The sequence below is a fragment of the Pteropus alecto genome, unplaced genomic scaffold (genome assembly GCF_000325575.1).
Source record: "Pteropus alecto unplaced genomic scaffold, ASM32557v1 scaffold177, whole genome shotgun sequence".
In the NCBI taxonomy this organism is placed as follows: Eukaryota; Metazoa; Chordata; class Mammalia; order Chiroptera; family Pteropodidae; genus Pteropus; species Pteropus alecto.
The window spans coordinates 3,573,185-3,592,234 of NW_006442207.1; the positions used below are offsets into that span (position 1 = coordinate 3,573,185).

General features: G+C 33.6%; 1 protein-coding gene across 1 annotated transcript in view; it reads right to left on the minus strand.

The window, feature by feature from the left end:
- Positions 1-450: 450 nt before the first annotated feature.
- TRUB1 (TruB pseudouridine synthase family member 1) overlaps positions 451-19,050 on the minus strand; it is a 30,786-nt gene continuing 12,186 nt past the window's right edge. Inside the window, exons 4-8 of the mRNA XM_006920838.3 lie at positions 14,710-14,791; positions 6,085-6,157; positions 4,704-4,843; positions 2,628-2,684; positions 451-1,879 (exon numbers count right to left, since the gene is read on the minus strand). Of these exons, the coding sequence (XP_006920900.1) occupies positions 1,620-1,879; positions 2,628-2,684; positions 4,704-4,843; positions 6,085-6,157; positions 14,710-14,791 (612 nt within the window). The 3' untranslated portion in view covers positions 451-1,619. The remainder of the gene's footprint in view (positions 1,880-2,627; positions 2,685-4,703; positions 4,844-6,084; positions 6,158-14,709; positions 14,792-19,050) is intronic.

Below are 19,050 nucleotides of genomic sequence, written 5' to 3' on the forward strand. Positions count from 1 at the left end.
CAAAAATGACCCAGTTGTTCTCCAAAACCTAAATATTCCTCTTTGGACCTTAGCTGGCAATGCATGAAGACATCTCTAACCTGTACCATTCTAACAGACGGATACGGCCACGGCCACTTTTGGTTGTCATAAACTGCAGGGCACTGGATGTGAATAAGTAAAATTGTAAACTTCGAATTTACAACTTTGTGTCTTTGATATTTTATGCTAATACTTCAAGACATCAAATTCTTTTCTTTAAAATTTTGTCATACTAAAAATTAGTTTTAATATTTTCATTTAAAATATGTTGTCAGTGTTCTACTGAAGCATGTAACTTTTTTATATTGACTTTATAATAGGTTTACCACAAATGAAATCATGTTAGTTTACATATTTACATTTTTCAAGTTAGAGGTTGTTAGTAGGCATGTGTTTAAAAGGGCAATCCAAAAAAAATTTAAAAACTCCTATTTTATGAAATTTTTAATGATTCTTACTTTTGAAACTATATTGAATAAATATAGCAGGACTTGAACATTTCTATGGCAGTATAATATATTGCTTTCCCACAACAAAAATATGAAGCATCCATTACATATGAAATTTACTATTTTGTAATGTTTCTATGCTTTCAAAATTATGTTGGAGATACACAGACAACTTTCAGTAGGCCATTTGAACGAAAATGTTTCAGAATAACTGTTTTTTAAATATTTAGAGCAGAAGAAATTAGCTGGAAATGCAGGGCAGCTATCTCAACATTTATAAATATCATTTGAAAGAGCAAACTAAAACAATGTCATGGGGATTAATGTCCTATAAAAAGGTATGAACAAGCAGTGAAGAATAGAGAAAAAAATTTTAATTGAAGATACATTCTTTAGGTTACTGTTAAAAAATTATGTTATTTGGTAACTTCGTACGAGGTGGTTGACTATGTTAATAATATCAGGAAAAGATATGCCAAAACATAAGCCATTGGATTGTCCTTTGTGCTAATGGTAGAGGTGAATTTAAACATTTAGTCTTCAATTTACGTCCGTTAGTGGTAGCAGCAATAATTTGGTTCAATTACAAATATTTATTATAAAAGTTTATTAGTGTCCAATATCTAAACAAACACAGCTATTACTATATAAATGCAGCCTTATCAAAGAAATGTTAATAATCGTAAACATAAGAAGGTAAAATAATGGCCTTTTCAAACATAAAGAATTTCAATGCAACAGAGCCACCAAGAAGCCAAAATAAAGTCAAAGTAACGCTAATTTACATTCACTTTTATGACACCAAAGAAACAGGTAGCTCATATTTTTCTTCAATGAGAAAATGTGTTCGACTTTTTCACAGGAAAAACTTTGGAGAAATATCAAAATCAGAAAGTTGATTTCCCTGAATCCAATCTAACAACATAATAACATCCTAAAAGAACATTCCATATGACGGCAAAGAACTGAACAACTTCAAGGCTATTTATAATGTATGGCAGTTAAATTGTACAGTATAGAAACTGTAAATGATGGACATTTTTCTTCATGCCAAAAAAAAAAAAAAAGGAATAGTTGTTTGTCTTTTGGACACAGCTTGTCATTCCGCACACAGGATTCAAATGTCAACCAAAATGTGATGACCCAGTTTTAACATGTCTTAATTATAGCATCTTCTCCCTTTGTCTCGTCTAGAGTTATATATTCACAACTCAAAACTTGTTCATTCGACTCCTCAGGTTTCGATTTTTTAAGTGCCAACTCCGCGGGGAGAAGAGATGAGCAATGCTCAAGAGACTGTGCAATGTCATCAATTGTCCATTTGTCTTCAGGAAGGGCATGCTCTTCTAGTGTGAATGGTCCTTGTTTGGTTCGGGTCAGCTCTAGTACATTGGCACAGGAAGAGAGTTCTACAGCAACAAAAGGCGAAAAGAAAATCCATAAGATAAATGATTCAGTATCTCATAGTCTATAATTTTTCAAATGACAGAACTAAATTCATACCTCTCAAAATCACTCCAAATATAAAATGGTAATAATCTGAGAACCAAGAGCCTTGAGATTAAGAAATGATTAAATAGCAAAATAATATTTAATAACTCACCTTATAAACTGCTTTCAAGTCTATAAGGAACCTGCACACACTTTTCTTATTTCACCCATGAAGCAACCCCATGAGGCAACTATTACTCTCACTTCGCAGATGAAGAAATTGGACCTATCCAGTGTCACAACTGCAGCAAATGTCGGAGACAGAACTGCAACGTTCTGGCTGTTTGTAAGACTATGGCTTCTAGTTTTTAAAAAATTTGACTTGTATCAATGAAAATAACTTTTAGATAATCTTTTTTCTTATTCCTACTTTGAGTTAAAATATTTTGCACTTGAAAAAAATGTTGGTCTTTACATTTATTATTTCCACCTTTGTTTTCTGTTCCTCTGTTTTCCTTTCTCTCCCATTACAAACATTTCACTGCAGCTGCTGAAGCTGATAATTATTGTCAGCCATAAACCTATAATGCTTCTGAAGCTGAAGGCAACAAGAGTACAGTTCCTAAAGCCTGTACGCAGAGAAATGACAAATAGAAAATTCTCTACTCCCATCAGAAAGGAATATTACTCTCTAAATGATAATTCATAATTCATCTTTATGCTTACCTTTGCCAATGTCACTGACCAAGCTTCTGATATAAAAACCTCCTCCACATTCAACATCTGGAATGTTAACAGTGACATGGTAAATTGCTAACCTCCTATGAAATCCACTTTACATAGAAATGATGCCTCTAAACAAATGTAAAAATGCACTATGCAAACAATCAAGTGATAAAATATTTATGCGCTAAAACATAAATTATTCATCCAGCAGCATATGTGTTTGTGAGATTGAAAAGTCAGAGTGTGGAGAAAGCAAACAGCAGAAACTCATGAACACATTTTAAATTAACTGGCAAGTCACACCACTTTAATACTTCAGCCTTGTTCATTTAATAGGTTTTAAATAGTTAGACATCTAATCTTAGTTATCATGAGCTGTAGATTTTAAAAAATATTTTCTGATATCTACGCCTTGTTCATTTAATAGGTTTTAAGTGGTTCAACATCTCAGCTTTGTTATGAGCTGTAGATTTTAAAAAATATTTTCAAACTTGTACACTCAAATACAACAAACAAACAAACAAACAACCCTTTTGAGGGACAGAAATTATGTTTGGGGTAATATGCTGTGCAGAGAGCTCAGAATACTTAAATGTTCTCTTGGAAGTATTCCTAAAGAAAACATAAAATAACGAAAATATACAATGTTCCCAAACTGAATGCATATCTAAACATCTTCATACAGTATAACACAAGTTTGTTGATTGAGAGCAGGATTCTGGATTATTTTTATTCATCCAAGAGACATCCTGAATTTCCACACAAAAGGACTACATTCCAGCTGTTTCTAGTCTTATCAAACAAATAAAGCCATTTAGGGAATTAATCAAAACTGACTACCTGGAGATTTTAATTCTTTTTTTTTTTTTTTTTCTGTAAGCTCGAGGATGGGGGTCACTGTCGAGATAAAAAAATGAGCACTAGAATCAAAGGCTGGTGTGCTAACATTCTTGCACTATATTTTACTTTGGGGAAAAGACAACTCTTTTGGCCTATCACAACCTCCAGTAAACAAAATTAAGTGCTTAAAGCTTAAGTGCAATCAGAAAATGTTGAGTTTTTCTTACTTTCATAGATAATATCTACTGGGCCGACCCAGCTGCTACATTTTCATGGAATTGGACAAAATATCTTTTGGTATGTTTTTCTTAATATTTGTCAAACATTTTAGAATCAAGACACTAAAGAAAAAAGTGACTTTTTTCAATTGTACAAAACCACATTCTACAAGAACTTAATACACATCAGATAATATGCCAAAGCACCAAAGTTTCAGAAAAAAGGTTTGGGGAAATTATTTCTAAAAGGGATCTTATTTAGTATGCACCGTGAAATTAAAAGTAGGATGAGTGTAAGGGAGGCCTAAGAATTCATAACTGCAGCTCTTATGTGTTCAGGGCTTCAGCTACTACTTTCTGCAACAAGGAGATCATAAAATTTCTAAACAATCAAAACAAACATTCTGGTATTTAAATTTAGTTCAAATGTGGATTATAGATAAATTCAAACTGACAACCTGGCAGAATACATTTCTGCCTCATGCATTATTTCCATATTTTCATGATCTTTAGCAGGAACTTGTAGGTAACAAAGAAAAAAGAAAAAAATCACTCCACTCCTAGATTTCTTGTCCAAAATCTAAAAATGCTTTGTTTTAAAATAACAAGTTAATATGAATTATAAAACTGAATATAAACTATCAAATACTAGCCAAATTAAGGGAACAAGTATTCATAAGATAACAAAATACAAAATGTAAAATTCTGAAAATATATACTCCTTACCTACTCTTTTTTGTAGAGATCTAAGACATGTTACTTACAACTTTATAGTAAAATAATATAATACAACATATGAAACACTCAGCCTATTTAGAAAGGCATTTCTGAAACTCCAGCTGTAGGTCTTCTCATTAAATGTGTTATCAAAAAGGTATTAACAAATCCTAACCTTCCTTAAATTCAAAAATTTAAAACTCTCCAATATCCTAGGGATCCATCAAAATTACACAAAAGTAGCCAAATACAAAATAAAGGTACATGTAAATACAAATGATTTTGATTTTCTCCATCTTACCTAATGTGAAAAATGGAGGCTGGAATTTTTGAAGGGAGAGACTGTATACGGTAACTGGCCTGGCAGGTTTTGCTTCTACTGCTTCACCTCTCTTCATCAAAGTCGAAAGTCTCTGTCCATCCTTCTTTAATGCAGAATAGCTTACAAGATAAGAGAGGGAGAGAAGAATTAAGAAAGAATGAGAGAATAATACTACAGCAGGGAAAGGATGACTAGAAGCCTTTTCCATTAAAAATCCTTCTAAAAAATGAACTAGTTTTTTTTTTCTTTTAATCTACTCCACAATTGTGTCAAGAATAGAGTCTCTAGGTATCTTTGAGGCTAATATAATATAGCTAGATCAAACACCCAGTAAGCAACCTTACCAGCTTTATTCTTTAACCATCTTCCTAGAGATGGTCTATTCTGGTCTTCCTTCACTAGCCCACATTCTGGGTTAGGGGCATGAGGCCTCTGGTCACAATGATCTCAGCTACATTTCCTTGAAATAATTTCCATTCCAATAATATTCATTTTCATATAAAAGTTACTATAAACTGTTTCTCTAAAGCAAATAAGCAAATAATGTACCTATCAGATTTTAGCTTTGTGTGATAAAATTTTATTAGACTACAAAATCCTTAGAACAATCACAGAGAAGAAAATTCTATAACGGTTCTTATAAAGATGTTTATTTAAATAATGATCTAAAACAATGCTTATTCATATCCTGCTAAAGTGTTTAAATTTTTTCATTTGAGGCAAAATTATGAAGAAACATTTCCCCATAGCTATTTCAGTTTTAAAAAAATATATTCTTTTAATACAAAAGAAATATTAAATTCTAAAAGAACTGTCAGTAACTTACCCCGACACATCTTATAGCCATTGAAAAAGAAAAAGATGATTTGTTTGAAATGGTGATGTGCACAAAAAACATGGGTAAGGGGTAAATCAATATTCTTATACTTTTAATAAACAGTAACTTTCATTTGTTGCAGAGAATTGGGAAGCATACGATTCTGGTCCTAGCTGGACTCTGAATTACAACTTGTACCAGACTGAACCAGTCCCTTCACAGCAATTCTGGGAAAAGCGACATCTCTGTGTTCCAGAACTACCCTGATGTCTGTCTGGAGATGGAATCAGAAAAACTGATAAAGACCAGAAGAGCACAGGTGTGAGGCTGTGGCAATATCCAGGACAGAGGGGACCACATCTCACTACCTCTTAGAGAGTGTGAGAAGCTCTGCATCCTGTCCAAATCAGGCTCATTTTTACTTGAACATTTGCTACGTCAGATTTAAAATCTGCCTCTCCATACATTTTTTTTTCATTAAAGTGATGTTAATCTTCAAAAAATAAAACTAAACTTTTATTGAAATTCAATAATTGAACTTACAGGGGAGGTACTTGCATTATATTCCCAGTAAATTTCTGTAAAATGCCTTCAATATCTTCTTGAGTTATTTTATCTGCCAAAAATGGAAAAAAAAAAAAAAGTGACACTAAAACAACCACAGAAGTACATGTGCTATTTTTACAGCACTGAAAGCTGTGAAAATTCATTAAAATTTTTTCTGACAAAGTATATACTATAGTATTTGTTTTATAGGCCAAATTCTATCTTGAGATGAATAAAATATTCATTAATGAAATAAAAGGAGAAAAAAGTCTTATATTGGTCTAATATTAAGACTATATTTCCTTTCTTCAATTTTTCCTCCAATAATCGGTTCAATCATCTTATATGCACATAGCTGGTTCTTACTATGGCCTTTAGAAGACCTGAGAAAAATGTTGCATTAGCTATTAAAATAGTCCTGCAGCGATCAAAAATGAGTGATCAGAAAGCAGAAAAAACCCTGTAAGTTCTAAGTTTCTCCAGGCCTCAAATATTGTAAATAACTCAGTGCACTATTTAAGATTATCTAGTATTAAGCACATTTAAAATTTTACCTGATAGATTTCAAAACTGTTCTACGGTATGGTATAAATTTTACACTCACATTCAATTTTGTCCCCAAGCAAAGCTGTATTTATCTGTCTCCTTCTCTCCTTTTACTGCTCTTGAATTTTTTCTGTTCTTTTAAATGAACAGTCAGTCAGGAGTCTGACTTTTGCCTCAAAAATAAGCTCGTGCAAAAAGAGAGTATACGTAGCAAAGATTTTACCATGATTACTAAGCATTTTTGTAAGCAATGATTTTAGAAAATTTGAATGGAGACATATAAATAAAGCTTCTACTATCTGTCGCTTAGTTGTGTTTTCAGCTTTTGTTTGATACTATTTCAAACACAATGATGCAATATTAATATTCAGTTCTATAATTTTAACAACTGAAAATTATAACACGCTAAAAGTCAATATTTGGGATTTTATACTTACAGATGACTATACATGTTCAACAATAAACCAAATTATGTAGATATTCTATAACTTGTTTAGGTCACAGTTAATGGAAAGAAATTACAGTGCTGCTTTTTCACTTTGTAGGAAATTTATTTAAACTATTATTTGAGTATATACATGTTACATTTGATTTTATTTGAATAATATTAACAAAAACTAATTAATATACTTTGAATTACTGTTCTAACATCAGAATAAAAATTAGAAGACAGCATGGAACATTGTGTCCAGATTTCAATACCGACACAGCAAGACTGTCTTAACTTCACTGTGACCTTGATCCTTACAAGTGAAACAAGAACAAAAGACTAGAATCTAGACTCAAACAGATAAGAGCTACAGAACTGAAAAGAATTTCTCCAGCACCTCGCTGCTCCAAAAAGGCAGATCTCAGATGGCTATTCTGTTCATACTGTTTTTCAAACAAATGTAGCTCACAATACAGATGAGGATTTTTTCCACAAAAAATTTTACTGTACTGCAACATTAAAACATAATTACACCTTAGTTACGTAAAACTTCCCAATCTAGACAACCAATTCTACCATCATGCTGGCAATTGCTAAAAGAAATGCTACTGTTGATAAAATTGCAAGAGTTCATAACTTAACACATTTAAAAAATAAGACCAAACAGCTGTCTCCTGCTAGTGGTCTCTTTACTGACATTCCTGCCAATGTGTACTCTTTTGTCCTGCTTTGATGGCTTTTTTTTAATGATATTCCCCCACACAAGATGACAAGATGTGCTCTTCCTCATTTTACATCTGCCACGATGTCTCTTTCTCTGACTTAACATCTCAGGCATATATAGTATATGTCGTTCACATACAATTTTAAACTGTTACCTACTACATATCTACAGGTATTATCTCACCAATGAAATTCTAAGCTCCTTAAGGTAGATAGCTTTTCTTCTTATATAATGTACACAATTACGATGGCACTCAAGACATTCTTGCTGAATTTAATTTGCTGAGGAATAATAGATCTCAAGGTCTAAAGGGCATTCAGTGACCTAGGCCAATTATTCATCTGATGTTTAAATCACCAGACAGAAAGCCTATACAGCAAGTTATTTTACAATAAAAGTGAATATAATATTTTAGAATAAAAGAGAATATAATAAATATCATAAACATATTCACTACATGAGCATGTAGTGAAGCATGCTGGCTATACCTAAAACATAAGTCCAATTCAAATAAAAATAACTGTCCCTATGATATAAGAATATACTCTACCTCCATAGGATTTAAAAAGAAATGGAGAATAAAATCTCCAAAGCAAGTATATGCAATAACTAGACAAAAGAATTAAATTTGATAAAAGAAGATGGGTATAATACAAGTACCATAGGATTTGGGTAATTATTCTTTGTTTATCAAATTAATAAACCAATGAGATGGTATTCATTTGAAATTAATTTTTTAAAGTCATTCTCATAAAATATATACGAGATCATGTTACACGTTATCTGTTTAAAATTTTTGACTCTTCCAATGAACTGAGAACATGATAGTTGTTCCTTAACTAACCTATGAAGTAAAAGCAACATGATGGAATTAAAAACAATACTTGACCACAATAGAATAACTGTTATTGGACAAGGTCTGCCATCATAAGCAGCTGTGTAATTGGGAAAAAAATATATAATAAACAACTGTTTTCAAACATTAGACAACAGGCTACAAGCACTGTAATCCCTGAAAGAAGAGAAAGAAACAAGGCAAGGCCCACAATCACGTGCTTGGGCTTGGAGGTGCTTTCTGGACTGTGGTACAGGGCGGGGCATCCCAAACAAAGCACTGTGATCTCACTGAACAGAAATCAGACTTTGAGGAAGCAGCAGCAGCTGGGACTTGAGAGAACTACATAGAGGGAGGTCTATAGGGGTCCACTTGAGACATTACCTAAATTCCAAGCTGCGTGTATATACAGTGAGTCACCACAAAATTAAAGACTGCTACCAAAGCTCGTACAAGGCTGAAAGATGTTTGAATTTCAACCATTCGGAATGAAAAAACTCTGCTGAATACCTGAGGCATACACGACAGAGACTCCAGAAAAGCCATGTGGTAGGAATAAGGCTAATTGAGACCTGGAAAACAGTCTACTTCAGACCCACCCTAACAAGAAATCAACACAAAAGCGACTAGAATTAACAAGTGAGTTTTGCACTGTTGAAAGACATAAGACCAATATACAAAAATCAAATCCACTTCTATATACTAGCAATGAACTATCAGAAATGGAATATTTTATAAATCCAATTTATGATGCTATTATAAGCATCAAAAGAAGTGAAAGACCTGATTACTGTAAAAAGAAGGATATGTATACTGAAAACAATGAAAAATAAGTCTCTATTTTTGCAACTTATCCTCTAAGTTTGATAGTATTTCAAAGTCAAAAGGTCATAAAAGAATTTAATGGACAACTTTATACCAGTAAGTTTAAAAATTTAGATGAAATGAACAAATTCACGGGGGAAAATTATCAATAACGACACAATAAATTAAAAAAAAAACACATTAAGTTCTATAGTAAAGAAATCTAATCCATGATTAAAAATCTTCCTAACAAAGAAAACTCCGAATGTCTACCAGTAAATTACACCAAACAATAGAAAAAGAAATAATGCAAATCTGGCACAATTTTTCCAGAGAACAGAAAAAAAATAGAGAATACTTCCCAACCCACTTTATAAGGTCAGTACAACTTTGATATCAAAATCAGTCAAGGACACTAAGAGAAAGGAAAAATTCAGGCTAATTTCGCTCACAAAAGACGCAAAAATCCTACACTAAATATCAGCAAACAAAATCCAATAATTTATATAAAAGATAACATATCATAATCAATTTGGGCTTATTCCAGAAATGGAATATTAATTTCATATTTGAATAAGGAGAAAAATCAATACATATAGAATATCTGATACAATTCAATGTCTGCTCATGATTAAGGGAAAAAACAACAGCAAATTAGGAATAGACGGTGACTTCTTTGATAAGAAAGGTATAAAAAAAACTATAAACCTATAAGAAATAAGGTAAGAAGACTTGCTCTTTCAGATATTAAGACTTATTCTAAAACTATAGCAATAAATATAGTTTGGTATTAATAGAACAACAGACACACAGACCAATGAAACAAAACAGATTCCAAACAGACCCAGGCCTACATGGTACTTGACCTATGACCTAGGAGGCAGTGCGGTGGGGAAAAGTGCTGGGCCCACTGGAGAGCCATATACAAAAAAAAAATGGTAGATTGTAGATGTAATTTGAAAGCAAAGCAATAAAGCTTCTAAAGAATAAAGAATATAACAAAATATCTTCATGCTTTTGGGGTAGGAAAGGTTATTTAAAACAGGGTACCAAAAGGACTAACCATAAAGGAAAAGATTTGATAAACTGGACTAAATTAAAACTAAGAACTTCTGTTTTCCAAAGATACAATTAAGAGTTAAAAGACAAGCCACAGAGTAGGAGACAATATTTACAACACATATGACCAAAAGAAGAGCACCTATCTAGAGTAAAGATCTTATACTAATCAATATAGTTTTTAAAACGCAAAAAAAAAAGACCTGGTCAATACACAAAAGAAGATGACTAAAGAGCCAAAAACATGTCATAAAGTGCTAAATCTCAGTAATCAATTTAGAACCACTACACATTTACCAGAATGGACAAAATTAAAAACAGTGTTATTACCATGTGTTGCCAAGGATGTAAAGCAAATGGAACACTTATTTATTGCTGGTAGAAATGCAAACATTAGATAAATACTTTGAGAACTGTTGATTCCTAGTATAGTAAAATACACACTTACCCTATGACTCAGCTATTCCACTTGGGTATACTGTATCCAAGAGAAATGATCTACCAAACGACATGTACAAAACACACATACAAGTTCCATTCATAAAGTCTATCATCCCAAAAGTCTATCAACAGAAGAATGTGTGTGTGTGTGTGTGTGTATACATACACACACATATATATACACACATATCATATATACATATGTATTTTTTCACACATTTGTGAAGTGGCATGATACACAGTGACAAAAAAAAAAAGTCCAAAATACTGACACATGTAACAAAGTAGATGAATCTCACAAATCCAGACATGAATCCATATTATTTAACTCCATTTATAGCAAGTTCAAAAGGAGGCAAAACTACACTATTGTTTTAGCACTATCACCATAGTGGTGGAAGTTAAAATAGTAATCTTTGGAGTAGCGACTGGAATGGAGCATGAGAACGGTTTCTAGGAATCTTCTAATTCCTGACTAGACAGTAGCTGCATGGATGTTCGCTTTGTGATATAGTTCACGGAGCTATAAATTTATATCTTCTGCACTTTTCTTTGTTAATGTAATACTTTGTAATAAAAAGGTTTAAATACAAAGAAAAGGCAACAAAAGGCACCACAGGATGACTGAGACACAACCATGCACTAGCCGTACTACAGTGGGCCCTACTCATTTAACTCACAATTTGAGACCCAGTTCAGCTCTTCAGCTTCCTCCAGGGGGTGTGGGCAGTCAAACCATGGTCCAAGAGGAGCCATTTCCATTAACATTAGCTCCATCACCTGAGAAGACCTTGGTAACACCCTGTCTTGGGACTAAGGGGTGGGGTGGTGTTTAGAACAAAAGATTAGCACGAGATATTACTTTCCTTTTATGTTTTTTGCCTCTCACTAAAAAAGCCACAAGAGAGGAGAATCTATTCCCATCTCAGAGCGGTTAGGCTTTCTAGAAGCTTGGCCCTAAGGTCCCGAGCTCAGTGGAGAACAGAGGACTACGATGAAGACATGCGTCCTCAGAGACACTAGCTTGTACTTGAGTCTCACTACCTAGATGTGGATGAGAAAACAGGAGAAGGTAGGAAGATGCTTTGCCTTTCCTGTGCAACTGGTAGTCATCTTCTTTGTGAATGCCTCTATCACCTGTCTTATTTATTCATACACTAAATGTTTTATTCTACATGCCACACACTGTTCTAGACATCAAGAATACAGTGAGGACCAAAAGAGACATGGTGTCAGCCCCAGCCCCACAGTTTAGGAATTAACATGCAAATATATATTTATAAATGGTGAAAAACACTACTTAAAAATAATAGAAGGTGTTATGAAAGAGAATAAAGGAAAGAGCTCTAGTAATATGGTTTGAACTTGGGTCTACTGAGCTAGACACTCAGTTTTTTACTCCTGAACTTCCAGCTATCTGAAACAATGGATAAAAATAGTACTTGTCTAGATAGGACAAAAATGGCTTAAGAGCATTCATTTGCCACTTACTGCATACTGCCTTACTTTATCCATGTCCGTTGGTCCCAACAGGTAAATTAAGAACTGCATTTTTTACTGTTACAATGATAGGGTTGGGTGACAACATCAGTGGCAATTAATAGGTAAGGACCGGGGATGCTAGATAGCCTACAATTTGCAGGATGGTGTAGCACAATGAATTGTACTATGTATTACATGACTTTTAGATGTCTGCCAGATATTTATGTGGGTGAAAAGCTTGTTTATAATCAGTAGAGGCTAGAACTTAACTCCATTTTCCATTTAAACACAAAGTGTTTTTGTATTGTTTTTCATATACTGAATTGTCACCAAAACAACACACCAATATCAGTCTGCTTTTGTATTTGTGTCATTCACAATGATTTATGTGTAAGTGTAAACATCTATTTCATTAAGACTTTTAGAGTAGTAATATCTGTGCATTTACATATCAATGTACCTTTTTATCATAAATTACTTTTATTTATTCTTCATATTCCATTTACTGTATTATATAGTTTTTAAATGTGCACATAGGTTAGAGTATCTCTGAATTTTATTTCAGGATAGTAAAGAAGGCATTACAAACTATTGGTTATAGGTCTCAGCATTAGGTCTCAGAGGGTTGAGAACCTAGGTCCTAGCTCTCCATTAGACAGAAGTTCCTTAAGGCCACAGGCTAGGTTTTATACTTATACTCCTCTTGGTACCTGTTACAGAAGCTTAAACAGACAATAAACATTTGCTGATTTACTAAAATCACATGGAAAAATCATGTCAATTAGCAAAATTCTCTGAGCTCTCATTTTCTGAGACTACAAATACTATTCAATAAACAACATGTTAGTGAGGTGATTTTAACAAATTAAGCTTTCTTTAAGATAAATAAGGTTACAAATTACACAATACAGAGTAGTTTTTTAAAATTCCAAAATGCTTAAGGGTAGGAAGAAAACGTATGTTTAAGTATTTTCGTCACCCTTGTCCTCTTCTATCTAGCACCCTCTACTCAATGAAGTCTATCTTCACGCAACCAGCTTTAAAACCCAAAAACCTAGGTCATGGTTGACAAGCTCCTCTCCCTCCCTACCCAACCCCATCGGCAAGTCTCACCAATTTCACTTCTTCGCCCACTTCTGATCGTGTACGCACTGGCATATACTTTAGCATACTCTGGAAGTGTGATATTGTCCTATTGCGCAGTGTCTCTTTAAACTTAAAAACCTTTTGGCTAAAGATTAGGGTTGGGTTTCCATTAAGTGAGGGTATGCTATAATAATAATTTCAAGGATAATTCAACATCTATTTTTAAAATAAAAGATAAAATAAATCGGTGATTTTTTTCTTTTGAGTATGTTGCTTGATTAATCAAGTAAGATATTAGGCTACATATAAATTCATATTAACAGGTCAAGTAAAGCTACTATGAACAAGGAAAAGACTGGTCTCAATACAGGGGCAATATGAAATACATAGCAAGGGCACTCAGCACAAAACTCAGGGAAGCCAGATGCTGAATTGCCCATAATAGGTTAGAGTATGAATTAAGAAGAGATGACATTAAACACAGGCAAAAACAAACAAACAAACAAACAAAAAAACCCAGAAAGCTTACAAATAATTCCCAGGCGATGACATAATAATGTAGGTGAACTGACTGCACAAAAATGCAACTGCTGAATTATAAATAGCATGAGTACTGTGAGAGTTGCTAGGAAACCATTTCATTTATCTATCCTTTCTTAAAGTAGTGACAAAAGGAACAGTAGAAAAATTAAGATGGGCCCTAGTAAGTTCTGTTTTACTTCCAGAGAAATAGCTTTCCCTTTGTCGTATCTCTTTACATACTCCAAAAGCAAAGAAATGTGATTAGTTTTGAAACACTAAACCTGGTACATTTATTTCAATAGCTAAGAAGTAATTGTAAAATAAACAAACAAACAATGGCAAGCTACAGGTAAAAATCTAACAAGAGAGTCTCTCTACTTTGTTTCTCATTTATGAGGAAAAATGCCCTAAATCCTAGCCGCAAATATTTTTTGGTAAGGGAATTATTTGGAAGAATTCTAAACACTAAAAAAACTGACTATACGAAAAGAGGCAATTATAATAAATCTTTATTAACAAATTCATATCAAATAAACAACAATGTGATAAACCATTTCCAATCTTATTAATGTAAAGAAATACACTGAAAACTAAAGTCATTGGTAATATCAAGTAAGAGATTTTAAAATTCTGAATTCCCAGAAGCGTTCTCTAAATGTTAAAAAAGAGGAGTATATTAGGTGAACTTCATACCATAAGGTTTTTCTTCTGTTACTTTCCCTGTAGAATCTAGCGTGTCAGTAGCTTTCCCCAGTTCTCCGATGGCAATATACCTCTAGAGGAAGAGAAACGAGGAATATAGGCCATAAGGTAAAGAAAAACTGTTAACCACGTCTTGAAGTTCATACAGAATTTTACTAATACTACCAACTTGATACAAAATAAGGGCAAAAATGATAGACTGCAAGTGCTTTGTTAGTTTTTGATATATGGGAAGCAACGTATAAATTGAAGAACATTCACAAACTTCCCATACCATCCAACGTGATAAAGACAAGCCTGATTTTATTGATAATTAAGGCTTATAAGCATAATGTTATTGCAAACAAATTTCTAAAGCCAATGTTGATTTTGAAGGAAAAAATTAAATATATTTATGAGTAGAGAGAATGGTACAATAAACCCCTACGCAATCATCATAAGATTCAACAATTTTACCACACATATAATTAAAATTAATTTTAAATTAAATCAATTTACAACTTCTCATGTGAAATACTAAAACTAATCTTTATAAGTTGATTATGCATTTAAATGAAAGCTAAATATGTAGGTCTCTGAAAAGAAAAATGTCACTTCTAAGAACTGATCATTATTCACAAGTAAAAATTAGATCATTCTTAGTTAACTTAGGATTGTTTCGTTTCTCATCTTAGGGCACACTGTACTACATATTCTTTATACTCCTCTCATTTGGTCAAATTCAAATTTTATTTGGAATATCACAAGAAATAGTGAGAAAAATACAAGGAATACAATTCCCACTAAAAATAATCTGTAGCTATGTGAGCAAAGAGGAAGCTCAAATATGAGTTTATTAATGAGAAGCTTATTATGCTAGTAAAAGGACCAGAGACAAAAATTTAAAAAATTAAAACTTCAAATTATCATAAGCAAGCAGACATTTTATGCCAGCTTTGGTGCCCTTTAATGAAATCATCTTCTATGATACAGCTCAGAATTTTTTTTTTTTTTTTAACAAATACAATACAGAAGAAAATGTTCCAATGCATTCGATTTAACTTTTAAATTTTTTCATTAAATTGACAAAAACTAGCTTCTTGTAACTAAACATTCAGTCTCATCACCTGAAATGCCCCACTCCTGCTTCTGCATTTTGGAACAATGAACCTTGGTGAAGCGTACCACAGGGAGAAGCACAGCAGGGTGAGTGGGAAGAGCACAGGCTCAAAGGTTTGAATCCTCACTCCACCACAACTGGTAAAGTAGGTTAAGTTAGTCTTTCCTGCTGGAGCCTCGCTTCCTTTATCTTAAAATGGGGATAATAACAGTACCTCCTGAAAAGAAGCAGAGTTAGAACAACAGTACCTGGCCCTGATAAGCAATGGAAAACAATACTATTATCGTTACTATTATTTAAAAAAATGATTCACAGTTAACAGCGCTTAGAGTGACTCATCTGGTTCCTGTGAGTTTCCATAAGGAACAGTAAACTGACAAAATGCTCTCTCAGATTTGTCTTAATAATCTGTCTAATTCCATAAGAAAAATACAATGCAGTCATGTAGCATACTGTGCCTTGAATGCATCTGCACTATTCTGCTATGTAACGAGTTTTAACTAGGAACATTAAAATGCTTTCCAAGTATGAATGCTCATTCTAGTCTCTGCACTGTGGATGTCCCAAACATTGGCACACAGTACTTCCCCGGCCTTGAGCTCCCTCTTCTCTGAGGCTCAAATCTGTTCATTTCTCAAAGCTTTCCCATTAATCCACCCCAACTCCCAACCACCCATCCCCACAGCATAGCTAAGAGCAGGTGTTCAAGTTTCTCACATAAAAAGAATGAAGGCCTATATCAAATTCACACAGATGTTCATTGTTTTCCATGTACATTTTGTATATTGATTTGTATCTTCCCAAATTATAAACTGCTACTTTAGATTTTGCGTTGTTGTTCTATCGTTCCTTACTCAAAGTTCCATCTACATGCTGAAGAAGTTACTATGTGTGCGATTTTTCAAATTTTCACCACAGTTTTGGACTTCCAGATTGTACCTGCCAAGTTACAAATCATTCCAGATTCTGCAGCTATGCTGAATCTGGCTACATGCTGGATTCTTTATAGAGGAAATAATACCTAAACCAGCAGTTCTCAAACACTGTGGTTTCAGAACCCCTATACACAGTTGAAAGTTACTGAGAGACCCTGGCACAATTTTTAAATATGGGTTCTGTCAACATTTATTGCATTAGAAATTAAAACTGAAAAATGTTTAAAACACTCATATACATGGACACATTCCTTTAGCCATCAGAGCCATATCATTGCTGATCAGGTAATCTCTGAAAAACTCCACTGTGTTCTTGTAAGATTGCAGGTAAAAAAGGCAAAGCTATAAGAACAGTTTGGACTTCAACGGACCCCCTGAAACAGCCTCAGGAGTCTCTGGACCATACTTTGTGAATTACTGACATAAATCAAAGCTGATTTCTAGTTTTCCTTTGCCTTGGCATCTAGCAATAATTATCTTTCAATTCAGTTGAATGACCCACAAACTATTTAGGAAAATCCATCTAGACACTTAAGCCTTCAGCTGAAACAAAGCGTCACCACCAAGAAGAAAAAAGACATAGGAATGCACATTCGCAACCCTATCATTTTATCTTATGGGTCTCAAGTATTTTTCACTGGTTTACATTCTACACAGAGATAGGGTTTTAGACTTGTTTATTCTCCATTATGTATATCTGGGAATTATGAATTCTATTAATGTATTCATTACAACAAAATTCCACTATAGCAAAATAAACGGAAGTCCCATAGAATTTTTAAGGAAGTTGCCATCGAACTGTGTGCTCTTCAGGTTTCTCAATGATACTGATATTAATCTACTCCCTACTTCATTATCTTCAAGCTCCTTGAACCCCAAAGCAGATATTAACTAGATAACTTTAAAAGCAAATTAGTTCTGTACTATTCAGGAGAAAGAAAAATGTTTGTATTACAGAAAGTGTACATAGTCATGTCCATCTCCACTAGGCAACCGCTTTTTCCAAAGTTTGATTTTGAAAGCTTGTGATTCAAAGTTTCATAATCAAACAAAGGGATATTATTTTTAACGAGGAAGAACATTTTTTTAAAGAACCTACTATATCAAAACTGTGTGGCTTCGAATGTCATTAAAAAGGAGTAGCTTTGTACAATTCATAAGTGTGAGCCCTTCGAATTTTTCAATATAACACTTATGAAATGTATGAATATTAGCTGAGTATAAAGAAAAGACAGAAATTGGACTAACCTCTGGAGAAAGTGGATTAGAAATGCTCAAATCTTAGAGAGTTGGCTAAGTTTCACAGGAGCATTAAAGTCACACTTCAGAGTTGGCACTGACCGGTTACCCTAAAAATGTTACTATGGACTGTATACTATATAAAAAGGTTACTGTCCTGGGAGCACATCCAGGGCGGAAGTCTGTATACCCCAAACGATAACATTTGTTCAACTATTGGAGGGGATACGAAGCTGCTCTCTGGGGAAATGTTGGTTTTACCTTCAGGTACTACTATGGTATATCTGGATATAGTAGAGTAGCCTTATATCTGGAAAACGCTAGTTACAGTCTTCATATGGCATCAGTGATTTCATAATCTAACACTGACCCTTCCATCTGCTCATCAGGTTCCTAAAGTATACATAAGTAACCAACTTTAATCAGCAATATAGACAGCTGATAAATATTCCAAAACCTCATCAAAATCTGTTACTTCAAAGTACATCTGCTACCCAGCTTCTGCTCAATGACTGGCTCCCAGAAAGTATAATTCAGAGAAGAGAGTAGAGGGGCTATGCATCCATTGCTGCCTTTCAGGTAATCTACATTCCATACTTAGATCAAGTTAGGTCAAAAGGACACATTAGTCTAACTTCTCTCAGAATCATTTTACTCAAGTTATATTGCATATAGATCTCCATCTGTTGTAAAATTACTTTTGAGAACCACCATCTATCATTCAATACTCCTTACTATAAGGAATTTCCTTCTGATTTTAATGAGAAACTGTCTCTCCTTTAAAAAACTGGCATGCTCCCTCTTTCTTATGAGTGCCATGCTATGCGTAGGCCACCAGAAATCACAGATAGGAATGAAATGAGCTGTATTCAAGATTTGGATAAAATAAATGTCAGGTGTCTATGGAACATGTAGAGAGATCCAACAGGACTCAAACTCAGAAGAGATTTGAGGATAGGCGAAATACTTAGGAAGAGTAATAACAGCGTTTATTGGGCAACTCCTGTACACAAGGCACTGTACAGAAAACCTACGTTTTTTTTAGAGACACTGTACATT